At 46.6% G+C, this 13,276-nt stretch overlaps 1 protein-coding gene across 10 annotated transcripts in view; it reads left to right on the forward strand.

The window, feature by feature from the left end:
- Positions 1 to 13,276, forward strand: part of CRACR2A (calcium release activated channel regulator 2A) — a 176,244-nt gene that overhangs the window by 4,136 nt on the left and 158,832 nt on the right. For 9 of the 10 annotated variants that reach the window (XR_014845478.1, XR_014845465.1, XR_014845458.1 and 6 more), the window contains exon 3: positions 6,175 to 6,256. Coding sequence is in view for 1 of the 10 variants with exons in the window: in XM_085025159.1 (XP_084881285.1) it covers positions 6,175 to 6,256 (82 nt within the window). In the remaining 9 variants the exon portion in view is untranslated. Of the gene's footprint in view, positions 1 to 1,301; positions 1,592 to 6,174; positions 6,257 to 13,276 lie in introns of all 10 variants that reach the window. The other variant, XR_014845468.1, reaches the window with a different exon arrangement.

Below are 13,276 nucleotides of genomic sequence, written 5' to 3' on the forward strand. Positions count from 1 at the left end.
CGTGCCTGAGGTGGGGATCCCCTGAGAGCGTTTACGACCAATGGGAGAATAACATGGCAGCGCCAGGGCCGGGCCGGTTTCTCAATGTCAGGGGCTGCTCTCTTTTTCTTTCTCAACTTGCTAAATAACTGTTCATTTGCACTCGTTTTCTTCCTCCAGGGAAACTGTAAGTGAATATAGTGATTCATTCAACAAACTCCATCTGAGTATCTATAAGGACTACATACCAGGCACTGTGCCAGGCAGGATGCAGTGGTGAAAATCCTTCCTTCAAGGAACTCAAAGTCGGGAGTAAGAAGAGATTTAGAGATTGTCCGTGTTGGTGGACCATTTTACTCGTTTCAATGCCTTTTTCAACTGGCCCACCAAGAAGTGCCTGTGAGGCACAACCAATTTCTGTGCCCACGGGGCGGTGCTGGAAACTCAGCGTGAGGGTTAGATTCGATCGCTGTCCCGGCACCCCCCCCCCGGGGGGGGGTGCTGTGTCTGCCCAGTCGAGCCACACGGATCAGGTGTTCCGTTTGTTTCCCGTAGCGCCCCCAAGCGGTCCATTTGGGAGGTACAAGGGAACTCGACGTCCTCATATCTCAAGGCTGCACTGACTCCTCTCCTAGTTTTCTCAAAACGATGTTTTAATTCGACAACTTAATGTTGATTCTGTTTTCTGGATGGCCTTGCTATTTAGGGCGATTGTGTGCGGCTGGAGGACAGAGGCCCCCGGTTTCTGGGGCTTCCTGAGTAGGCTGGTGTTGGGGCCGTGAGATGCTCTTGCGGGTGCGCGCAGCAGGCGCTAGGTGGCAGCATCCTACCCCGGAACCGGCGCCGCCAACCTTGAGGGAACCGGGTGGAAGGACCCTCCAGAAATCGCCTGGTCTCCACCCCGGCCCCACGCCCCGCCGCCCCCCTCCCCTTCCTGCCCCGAGGGGGAACAGCCCCCGGTCAAGTGCCCCTGGTGAAGTCCACCCGGGCGCGGATTCATCCCGTGTGTAATAACTGCTGGGAAAAGCGGGCTCCTTCCTACAGCAACCTGTTGAAATGTTTTAGAATCTGGCCTGTCTGAAAGCTCTTCCTGGATAACATTTTCCCATGCTGTCATGTAATTCTATTTTCTTTCTTTTTCTCATAATTTCATGTGATCTAGCATATAATTGGGGGGTACTTTTTGAGTCCCAAATACAAAGCACACAGAGTATCTTTGAATACAAAGACAGTTATGCTTCAAACCTTCCCTCTTCAGGCATCGAATAAAAATAAAACCACAGTCCCTAACCCTGTAACTTCTTCCTTGCCTTACTCTCCAGCTCTTTATCACCCCCGTGTTTTCTTTGGGGATCCTCTGTGTTATTCTCAAGTCATGGAGCCCCAAAGCTTCACCGTCCTCCTTGCGGCAGATGAGAGACTCAGTTCCTTTCAGTTGTAAAGTCAGCTCCTCCCAACGCTCTGCATGTCCTCTGCTCTTTACCAAATGTGTGTCTGAAAGCTGGGCTACAACAGCTTAAAATTGGAATCTGAGATGTATCAACACGCATTTCTGAAATACTTCCTCAGAACCTGAGACGTTGACCTTGGTGGCACTGCAGATTTTTTAAAGGTAAAATTTCATACGGTTCCTGTGAAACAGAGGAGGGGTCAGTAGTAACTGACCATTGTGAGGATAGGAAGCGGGCTCCTGAGGTCACAAGTCAGTGTCAAAGCCGGCAGGAGCCAACCACAGGTGTCGTGATCCTGGGCCAGTGAGCATCTTTTAGTGTAACTTTGTTGTAAGGTGACTATGTTTGCCTGATCTTGGTGCTACTATCTTTCATTTAAAAAATATATGAAGTTCCCTGGTGGCTCAGTGGGTTAAGGATCCGGTGTCACTGCTGTGGCGCAGGTTTGATCCCTGGTCTGGGAACTTCAATATATGTATTATTAAGATTAGCATTTAAACATACGTGTGTCATGGGTTTAGCATTTTCTGTTCGCACAGCAATGTGCTTTAATGAAAATCACAGATTTCAGACTCAGACCACCCTGTGTTACAGACCCAGCTTTGCCACTTTCCAGCCACATGGCCTTGGAGAAGTTGCCCAGCCTCTCTGAGCAGTTGTTTCCTTGTCTTGAATGCTGTTGTGAGACTTACCTGAGCCTGGGGGTATGAAAGGGCTTCTCACAGTGTCTGGCATATTCTGGCTGCCCCACACTTACATACAGTCTCATCACTGTCTGAGCTGGTCCCAGAAGAGGGCATCTGTCAGGCCAAGGCCAAGGCCCAGAATGTCTGGGAGCAGGGACACTGAGAGCTAGTGTCAGACCTCAGCACAGCCCTTCACCTCTCGAGGAGCATGAAGAACCAAGGCACAGAAAGGCCAAGCAGCATAAATAAGCATCCATCTCTGACCTAGACGTCCTTCCAGCTTCCTGGTGGGCTGGGGCAGAACAGGTTGTGCGTAAGGGCAGGAGGATTTTTAAATTTTTTTTTTCTTTTTTGCTTTTTAGGGCCATACCCGCAGCATATAGAGGTTCCCAGGCTAGGGGTCCAATAGGAGGTGAAATGCCACAGCAACGCCAGATCTAAGCTGCATCTGGGACCTACACCACAGCTCACCACAATGCCAGATCCTTAACCCACTGAGCAAGGCCAGGGATTGAACCTGAAACCTCATGTTTCCTAGTTTGATTCGTTTCCACTGTGCCATGACGGGAACTCTGGATTTTTTTTTTTTTCCCAAAACACGCTATGCATTTCATCTGGCTGCATATTTTTTTATTTAAAAAATTTTTGGAGTTCCCATTGTGGCTCAGCAGAAATGAATCTGATTAGTATCCATAAGGACACAGGTCTGATTCGACCCCTAGCCTGGGAACCTCCATATGCTGCGGGTGCGGCCCTAAAAAGAAAAAAAAGTTTTATTATAGTTAATTTACAATGTTCTATTTCTGCTGTACAGCAAAGTGACCCAGTCATACATATATTCTTTTTCTCACATTGTCCTCCATCGTGTTCCATCACAAGTGATTGGATAGAGTTCCCTGTGCTACACAGCAGGGCCTCATTGCTTATCCCCTGCAAATGCAGTAGTTTGCATCTACTAACCCCAGACTCCCAGTCCCTGTCCCCCTCCCGTAGCAATCACAAGTCTGTTCTCCAAGTCCATGAGTTTCTTTTCTGTAGATAGGTTCATTTGTACCATATATTAGATTCCAGATATAAGGGATATCATATGGTATTTGTCTTTCTCTTTCTGGATTACTTCACTGAGTGTGAGAGTCTCTAGTTCCATCCATGTTGCCACAAATGGCATTATTTTGTTCTTTTTTTTTCTTAGCTGAGCAGTATTCCATTGTGTACATGTACCACATTGTCTTAATCCATTCATCTGTCAATGAACGTTTAGGTTGTTCCCACATCTTGGCTATTGTGAATAGTGCTGCTAAGATCATAAGGGTGCATGTACCTTTTGGAATTATAGTTTTGTTTGGCTATATGCCGGGGAGTGGGATTGCTGGATCATATGGTAGTTCTATATTTAGTTTCCTGAGGCACCTCCGTACCGATTTCCATAGTGGTGGTACCAATTTACATTCAGGAGGATTCTGAACATCCCTTCCAGCCTGAGGGGTCTCTGTGGAGACATTTTCACCATCAACAGTAGCACCAACAGCACTAATGCTCTGGCTCTTCCTGGATTACCGTGGCCTGCAGTTAAGAACCTGCCACCAGGAGTTCCTGTTGTGGCTTAACAGGTCTAGAACCTGACACGAGGAGGAATGCGGGTTCAATCTCTGGCCTCGCTCAGTGGGTTAAGGATCTGGCATTGCCACAAGCTGCGGCTTAGGTCACAGATGCGGCTCGGATCCTTTGTGACTGTAGCTGTGGCATAGGCTGGCAGCGGCAGCTCCAATGTGCCCCCTAGCCTGGGAACTTCCATACGTTGCAGATGTGCCCCCCACCCCTCAAAAAAGCTGCCACCATTGACTAAGGCCTCAGGGCCAGGTTGTCATTTTTCTTCTTTTCTTCTGGCAGTATCTAGCGCATTGCTCCAGATACGCACACATATATCCGTTGGTTTTACAGTTACCTGCGTTAACCTGAATCTCATCTTGGTTCTTCCACTGCCTTGGCAAGTCACTTCCTCCCCAGCACCTGAGCTCCGTATCTGTAGGTGAGGGGCTGGTCTAAGACCCCTTCTAACTCTTGTCTCCTGTGATACGCAGCTTCCACCCTCTCAAAGCGGCCAAACATTAAAACCAGGTCACTTCTGCGAAGCAATTTATAAGCACAGTTTCCCCAGCATCGGACTCGGACCGTAAAATGGAAGGCAGACAGAAAACCAAATAACAAGCACAGTGTACGGACATAAAGGATGAAGTGGCAGAGACTGAGGGTGTTTTTCAGTGTAGCCGGAGGTGCTTGAGAGAAAGTGGGTCCTCTCGCCAATGACATTTGAGAGTCTAGTCCATTCTAATGAGAGGAATGATGGCACTCGGGTGTTGTCTGGGGTCATGCGGGTGAGATGGCATCCACAGGCAGGGAACATCCTCCTGGGGGGTCTAAGTTTTGAGGGCTCCCCCCTGAATGCCCGGGGCAATGTAGCAGAAGGTGTAATTGGCACAACTCAGTGGTCAAGCCCCACCCAGAGCAGAGAGAACAGGATGGCCTCACAGGGGTCAGCTGGCCAGACTCCACGTCTTCACCTCACAGACCAGGCCTTGTGCTAGGACTGATTTCAAAGACCAACAGCTATGGTCCTTGCCTTCCCAGAGCTCTTGACACAGGTCAACAAATAAACAATAATCCCATGTGATAAGTGCTGCTCAGAGAGACAAATTCATGGTCACGAAATGCAGAGGGGTCAGATGTTCCTAGAGGGTAGGGGCGGTAAGGCCACTTTCCACCTAAATCTTGAAGGAAAATACAGGTGAGAAAGTGAGAAAGGACAGTCCCATCCAGGCAGAGATGAGGGTGGGTGAATGTGCGGAGCTGGGAGAGGGTCTGTGTCTGAGGAACGGTGAGCAGGTGTGCCGGCCGTGTGTGCTGGTGCAAGAAGCAAGGTGGGGCATCTGCATCAGAGGAGGTCTGGCTGGAAAGAGGGATGGCCCAGGTTGGGAGGGGATTTGTGTTCGAAGAAAGGAGTTTGGGGAGGTCCCATCATGGCTCAGCGGAAACGAATCTGACTAGACTAGTAACCATGAGGTTGCAGGTTTGATCCCCTCCTCCTCCCCCACCCCCTGCCCCCAGCAGGTTAAGGATCTGGTGTTGCTGGGAGCTGGCATGAGCTGGCATTGCTGTGGCTCAGATTGGTAGCTACAGTTCTGATTTGACTCCTAGCCTCCACATGCCATCAGTGGAACCTCCATATGCCATGAGTGCAGCCCTAAAAAGCAAAATAAGAAAAAAAAAAAAAGTTTGGATTTTTGTCTGGGGCACTGACCAACATTTTTAGGAAGCCGAGGCGGAGTCTGTGAGCCTGGAGAAGTAGAGATGTTATCAGTGGGGAGTAAGAATATGGGACACAGAGCTTCATTGGGGAGCGCAGTGGACATTCATGGTGTGTTTACCTGTCACTGCTCCCATCTCTTGGGCACAGCAGGCACACCTGGACATACATGTTCTCTCTGTCCCAACTTGAATATGTGAGTCTAATAAGAGCTACTTTTTTTATTTATCGAAAAAATAGAGTGATTGTTCTAAGGGGAGATACCAGATACAAGCTAGTTCAATCATATTTTCTTATTTTATCCACCCTGTCCAAGGGGTTTGGCCAACATAATATGGCCATGTGACCCCATCTGAGACCTTCCCTGAAAAGTCTAATTTTTGAATTGCCATGAGGGGAAAAGCCCCCCTCCCGCCCCCTTTTTTTTCCTCATGGCGCATCTGTCAAGTTGCAAATCTAGAGATCTAATATTTAGAAAAAGCTGGTCTTCAGTAGAAAAAAATTAAAACTAGCATATGGAGTGAAGCAGATGCGAGAGACAGAAGGAAGGAAGTTCTGTTGGCCTTTCAGCCCCCGGTTCCAGGCTTTCCTAAAGCTAATTTCATCCTTGCCTGTCCTACAGTTTGGTTACCATGAACCAATAAATTAGCCTTTATGCCTTAGGTAGTTACTATTGGGTTTCTGACTCTTGCAACCGGGAGTCCTGACTAATGAAAACAGGAAGATAATTAAGTCTGATCTTGATTCATTACAGTTTAAAAGACTCTCCTCTGACTGGTAATGGAGTCCAAGCAGATGGTCAGGACCAGAGACGGAGATTCGAAGGTCATGCTTGGGTAAGTGGCTGTTAAGCCATAGAAGTTAATGACTTCACCTATGGGAAACATAGGCAGGAGATGACGAGAGGCTGAGGAGGGCATCTTGAAGAAGGCCAGCACCCAAGGAGACAGGGGAGGAGGACCAGCCATCTCACACTCAGGTTGATTCTGACTTCACCCAGCCCTTCTGCTCTCATGGTTTTCAGTGGGGAGAAGGCAGTCTCTTTAAGCTCGCTCATTCTTTCTTCTTCTTCTTCTTTTTTTTTAACTGCTCTAGGCCACATCTTTTGAAATCTGCATCAGAATAATTCGAATTCTTCTTCCCGAAAATGTTATTCTCTTTCTTTTCAGCTGTGCCCACAGAATGTGGAAGTTCCCGGAGCCAGGGATCGAACCCACCCACAGCAGTGAGCTGAGCCATAGCAGTGACAATGCCTGATCATTCACCTGCTGAGCCACCAGGGAACTCCAAAAATGTTCTTTCTTATATGTGATCTCATGATTTAGGGCTTCCTCTTCAGAGTTAAACCTCTGGCTTCTTTCAGCCATTACTCATCTGATAACGATGGGATTTTACTGAACTTCTCTGGTCTTTTTCATCCCTGGCTGTCCTGTAGAGAGTTGTGATTTTGGTGTGCTCACCAGAGGGGGTGGGCTCAGGGTCTTTCTGCTCTGCCAGCTTAGCCACCCGCCTTCTGTCCATGTTGCGTGTGAAGCGTGGTATCTGGAATGGGTGGTATTTCAGATGTAATGCACCCAGCACAGAGAACAGTAGAACAAATGCCCCCTGATCTGAGCACCATGCTGGTTGCACTGTTGGGAAATAGTGCACTTGCCAACAACCGAAATATCCTAGGGCTTTTTTTTTTTTCTAGAAGTTGCTGGGAAACCAGACAAATAGAATCTATAATTGTGTGATTGAGTTTGAGCTGAAATAAAGGCCTTTACATTTGTCCCTGTTAAATTTAAATTATTTTTAATATAAAGGGATGATCATTGTAGTATTATTTTTAAGATCAAATAGAAGTACACCTCGTTTTAAACACATCCCAGATGTCGTGTTTCTACACATTGAAGGTTTGAGGCCACCCTGCATTAAGCAAGTCTATAGGTGCCATTTTCCCAATAGCCTTTGCTCAATTCATGTCTCTTTGTCACATTTTGGTAATTCTCCTAATATTTCAGACTTTTAAATTATTATATTTGCTGCAGTGATCTTCAATGCTACTATTACAAAAATGTTCCAACTCACTGAAGCTTCAGATAATGGTTAGCATTTTTTAGCAATAAAGTTTTTTTTAAATTAAACTATGTATAATATAATATATATAATATTAGACATAATGCTTTTGCATGCTTAATAGACTGCTGTATAGTGTAAATATAACTTTCATGTGCACCGAGAAGCCAAAAAAATTTACATGACTCACTTGATTGTGATATTCGCTTTATTGCAGTGGTCTGGAAGCAGACCCACAGTATCTCGGAGGTCTGCCTATAATTGGCATTGACATCCCTGGTCAAAATAGGAGCATGATAAATACATTAGAGCAAATACATAAGATGAAATATGACGTGTCTGTGAAATGATCTTTCTGAAGGATTTCTAATGACATAGGACAGGGGTTATGGAATTTGTTAAGGAAAATGCAGGGTTCAAGCCATATGTAGTGAGAAATGTTAAAAGTCCTTCCACTGGGGAAGAGACTGGAACTCGGGGGAAGGGAGGGAGTGTTTCTGTTCAATTTAATCTTATTGGTATTAAGCCACTGTTCCAACATCATGAAATATTTTTGATCCTCCTTCTATAGCCCAATAATTTTTGTCATCCAAAAATCGATCTGCCAGGTAGCAGATGGAAGTATTTGTACTCTTAGACAAGAGTTGAAGGCTACAGTAAATACCCAGGGGTGCACTGAAGTTTTGAATCATAATAACCCACAGACTTAACCTGGATATATTACTTAATCACCATATAATCACCATATAATCCTAACGATATATTATTAGAAAATACATTCAGACCGAAAGGCTTCTTGAAAGACCATTGCGTCCATCTTTGCACTTCTAGCCAGACTTGATGTTTTACTTTTTAAGAACCCTGTGGCCTGCGATTCCCATAGGTTGCCTGGGAGTCAGAAGTCCTAAACTCACTTTGTGCCTCAGTGTATGATTTTGACCAAGACCCTTTATCAAGACTGTTGCTTCCTCTGCAAAAAGGGGTTTGCTCTGTGAAAAGATTCTCATGTTTAGTCTCGTCTCAGGAGACAAGAGGTAATTCAGACAAGGGAGTCAGATGCAGCAGGAGGAAAGCAGATTAGACCAGGGCATTTTGGAAGTGGGGACAGGGGCCTGGAATGTGCAACCTGGAAAGTAAGAGGGAAAATCGAAAAAGGAAAAGGTGGAAATTCCGACAAAGAAATCAGGATGCAGGTCCAAGGTCATTTTTGGTATTAAGGATGGAAAACAAAGATCCATGTACATACCACGTAAATACTGTGTGTAGTTAACAACAGTCCAGGTCCCCTTGAGGAGTCCTTGAAGAAGGGCAGGGCTCCCGCCATTGGCACGCCACTGGGCTGGGAAAGGATTAACGAGCTACCTTCTGGATACCTCTTCACGGCGGATGTCTATAGAAGACTGCAACTACTGGGAGAATATAACAAAAGATAAGGAAGCTTGAGGTCAGCGTGGGTCAGGGGGGGTGGATTTCCCCTCCACCTTCTGAACGCTTGGCTGAGACCCCTGTGATGACAGATTCACAAGAGGAAAACAAGACAGGTACTGGCATGTGAATTTCACGTAGACACTCTTTCCTCCGTATCCAAGGGGACGTCCCCCACCACACACGCCAAAATCCACAGGTGCTCAAGTCTCTTATGTAAAATGAAGAATTTGGATATAACCTACACACATCCTCTAGTCTACTTTATCTCTAGATTAGTTACAATATAACTAACACAACATAGATACTATAGGAATAGTTGTAGATACAATGTAAATTCTATGCAAATAGTTGCCAGTACATGGAAACTTCCAGTTTTGCTTTTTTGAACTTTCTGGATAAATTTTTCGAATACTTTTAATCCCCAGTTGGTTGACTCCATGAGTGGGGAACTCATGGATATGGAAGGCTGAGTGTACATGGTAGATACCCAGGGAAAAGGGAGGAACTCTTTGAGGTGGCTTAGAATTCAGGCTTAAATACCATCTTAATAGGGAAGGGAAGCGGGGATCCAAGCGTCTTAGGGGAGAGCAAAGTGATTTTTATGCAGATGACAGGGGCCTTTGGGAGAGCAGATGGCAGGTATGATAGTCCGTGTTGGAGTTGGTCTGGGAGCTGATTCTTCCCACGTTGATGAAACTCCCGGGTAGGGGTCTATGACGTCTGAGTTACTTTTGGGGGATCTGTCTTTAGACAGATAAAGGGTTCAGAAAAATTCTCTTCCTGCAGTTGCTGTTTTCCAAGTGCCTACAGCTCAAAATAATCAACATACCAAAGCAGCAAATCTGGGGGCAGCATGTGCTGAACTCCTGCAGTCGTATTCTCGAGTGCTGTATTTTGCTGTTCTTCGTTGGCTTCTGGAAAAAAAAAAAAAAATTCTTGAATTGGAATTTACCCCAACTGTATTCAGGATTCTGTGGTTTAAAATGACTACCATTTGAGGCATATTTTCTGAAGATTTAGGAGGATTTTTAATCCTCCCAAATGGATTTTCTTAAAATGTTGTTGAAGTGTAGTTGATTTGCAGTGTTGTGTTACTCTTTGCTGTGTGGTGAAGTGACTTAATCATATATATATATTTTTTTTCTTTTTAATTTTTTTTCTTTTTTCTTTTTAGAGCCACATCTGTGGCATATGGATGTCCCAGGCTAGGGGTCAAATTGGAGCTGCAGCTGCCGGTCTATGCCACAGCCACAGCCACGCCAGACTGAAGCCATGTCTGGAACCTACACCACAGCTTACGGCAATGTCGGATCCTTAACCCACTGAGTGGGGCCAGGGTTCGAGCTCACACCCTCATGGATACTAGTTGGGTTCGTTACCCCGGAGCCACAATGGGAAGTCCTCTTTTTCTATTCTTTTCCATCGTGATTTCTTACAGGATATTGAGTAGAGTTCCCTGTGCTATACAGTGGGACCTTGTTGTGTATCCAGCCTGTATGTAATAGTTTGCATCCGCTAACCTCCAACTCACAATCCTTCCCTCCCCACACCCTCTCCCCTTGGCAACCACAAGTACGTTCTCTGTGTCCTTGAGTCAGATTCTCTTTTGTAGATAGGTTCATTTGTGTACTATTTCAGATTCCACATGTAAATGATATCATACGGTATTTTTCTTTTTTTTTTTCTGACTTACTTCACTTTGTATGATCATCTCTAGTTCTGTCCATGTTGCTGCAAATGGTATTATTCCACTGTTTTTTATGGCCGAGCAATATTCTATTGTATAAATATATCGTATCTTCTCTATCCATTTATCTATCAATGGACAATAAAGGGATTAAAAAAAAAATAACTGCTCAGAGTTCTCGTTATGGCTCAGTGGGTTAAGGACCCAACGTTGCCTCCGTGAGGATATGGGTTCAATCTCTGGCCTTGCTCAGTGGGTTAAGGACCTAGCATTGCAGCAAGCTGTGGCCTAGGTTGCAGATGTGGCTCGGATCTGGTGTTGCTGTGGCTGTGGCATAGGCTGGCAGCTGTAGCTCTGATTCGACCCCTAGCCTGAAGAACTTCCACATGCTGCAGTGTGGCCATAAAAAGGAAAAATACCTGCTAGTACAACATTATATTAGTTAGGATCAAATTAAACTATAATATTGATTCTAGTTTTTTGCCACCTGCCTGTCCCTGAGGAGGTGGCTGACCCTCTGGATGGGGAGCAAAGTTCCCTTGTCCCCTGACTGAACTCCTGTGGGTTGTAATAGAGGTGACATGGTCCCCAGGGTGCATCATAGTCTATTGTCTTTGGAAGAATATCACTGACCACCTTGCCGCCGCCGCCCACCTCCAACGCGTTGTTCGTGGCCAAAGGCAATAGTACTTCCTCTGTGTCCTGTGTCACTAAATCCCACAGAAACTCTGTGCTGTGAAAATGAAGACCGTGTTTGCATCCTGTTTTCTCAGTCCGTCCACGATGGGCAATCATGCCTGCAGCTCTAGAGGAAGTTAGTAACATTCTCTAACCCCTACAGGGCTGTGAGGCAGAAGCAGGTGTTCGGCTTCTTTCTGAGGACAGACCCGAGGGGCCAGGTTGGAACTCCTGGCAAGATGTTGCAGGAGACCTCAAGAAGAATTGGTGTCCTGGTTTTCAAACACAATTGCTGAGCAAAGGCAGCAATGATTACTTGCCTTGAGGGTGATTCACGCCCGCTGAGACAGGCAGCTGGCCGGGGCAGGCTGCCAGGGAAGGTGGCCTCCAGGCAGACACGCGCTTGTGCTTAGAACTGCCCTCCTGATTGGCCACGAGGTGGGTCCTGCCTGACCTCCCTCCAGCCTCTAAGAATGTTTGGGGCAAGGAGACTGTCTGAGGCCCCTTGTACACAGTAGACACTCAAGAAAGTGTTTGGAGGGAATGAATTTGTGCAGAGGAAACATGTCTTGGGGGAGTTTCTGTCGTGGCTCAGTGGAAATGAATCGGACCAGTATCCATGAGGACACAGGTTCGATCCTGGCCTTGTTCAGTGGGTTAAGGATCTGGCGTTGCCGTGAGCTGTGGTGTAGGTCACAGATGCACCTTGGATCTGGCATTGCTGTGGCTGTGGTGTAGGCTGGCAGCTGTAGCTCCGATTCGACCCCTAGCCTAGGAACCTCCATATGCCCTGAGTGCAGCCCTAAAATAGACCAAAACATAACAAAACAAAACAAAAATCACATGTGTCTTGGGAACCCCTCACCTCCTCACCTGCCTCTCCACCTCTTCCTCCCTTCAGCTCCCTTCCCATCTCAGGTGAGCTCCAAGTCTCTCCTGGCTCCAGAGGCTACTCCTCTGCATTTACTTGGGTTGTCCCCACACCGTCTCCCTCTTCTTTGCCAACACAGCTCATACAAGTCACCCCCGACTCTGAGCTCCCTCCCAGCAGGAGAGCTTCAGAATAATGTCCCTTATTTCAGGGAACCCTCACAGGGCTAGGGACTAGGCAGCATCGCTCCATTTTACCAATAAGCAAACTAACACTTAGAGAGACTGTGACGTGTCCGAGGTCCAATACTAACAGTGCACGACTGCCTGAGTCCCCAGCCCACCCTTGAACATAAGGCCCTGAGCGTTCGCTCACCCACGAGTATACATTATCTGTGTCTATTATCTAGCTATGTTTATACCTCTATCTATATCTGTACCTAAATCTCCATCTATGCCTTTATCTCCATCTCCATCTATATTTATACCTAAATCTCCATCTATACCTATGTCTATACCTATATCTCCATCTATGCCTTTATCTGTATGTGTATCTCCATCTAAACCTATATCTCCACTTATACCCATATGGACATATACCTGTATCTCCATCTGTACTTATATCTCTGCATGTATATGTATGGGAGGAAAAGCCCAGAGACATTAGTCTCTCTGATGAGTCTCCTATGATGGGAGAGCAAATCCTATTCATCCAGGGAAAGAAACCTAAATTGAACCTCATGAGGAACGAAGTCTGCACCAACATTCAAGGCCGGTCTTGGCAGCGGCTGCCTGCACCTAGCTGGGCCCCACCCTGCTCTGGCTCAGCCTGCCAAGAGCAGGTGGGTCCTGGTCTGTCTACAGGGGTGGGGTCGCCGGGTGCCGTAGCTCTAGGGGTGCCTGGGGCCCTGATACAGGAGGGTGTGTTCCTGCCCTGCCAGCGTGGGCTTCCAGCATTTCATCCACCGTGTCCATTCCTTCTGATCGGATGTCTGAACTACCCCAAGTAGGATCTTGGTCAACAGCGCGATTTGACTATTTTTCTCTCCTTCCTCTGATTTGTTCCCCTCTTGGGTCCCTCATCTACTGTGGGGAAGTGGTGATCAGACGTGGGTCACAGAGGACCAAAGCTGTG

This window comes from Sus scrofa, chromosome 5 (assembly GCF_054392235.1).
Source record: "Sus scrofa isolate SSC_HxYL_T2T_F1_AM1 chromosome 5, Sscrofa_HxYL_maternal_Yorkshire_Landrace_v2.0, whole genome shotgun sequence".
Lineage (NCBI taxonomy): Eukaryota > Metazoa > Chordata > Mammalia > Artiodactyla > Suidae > Sus > Sus scrofa.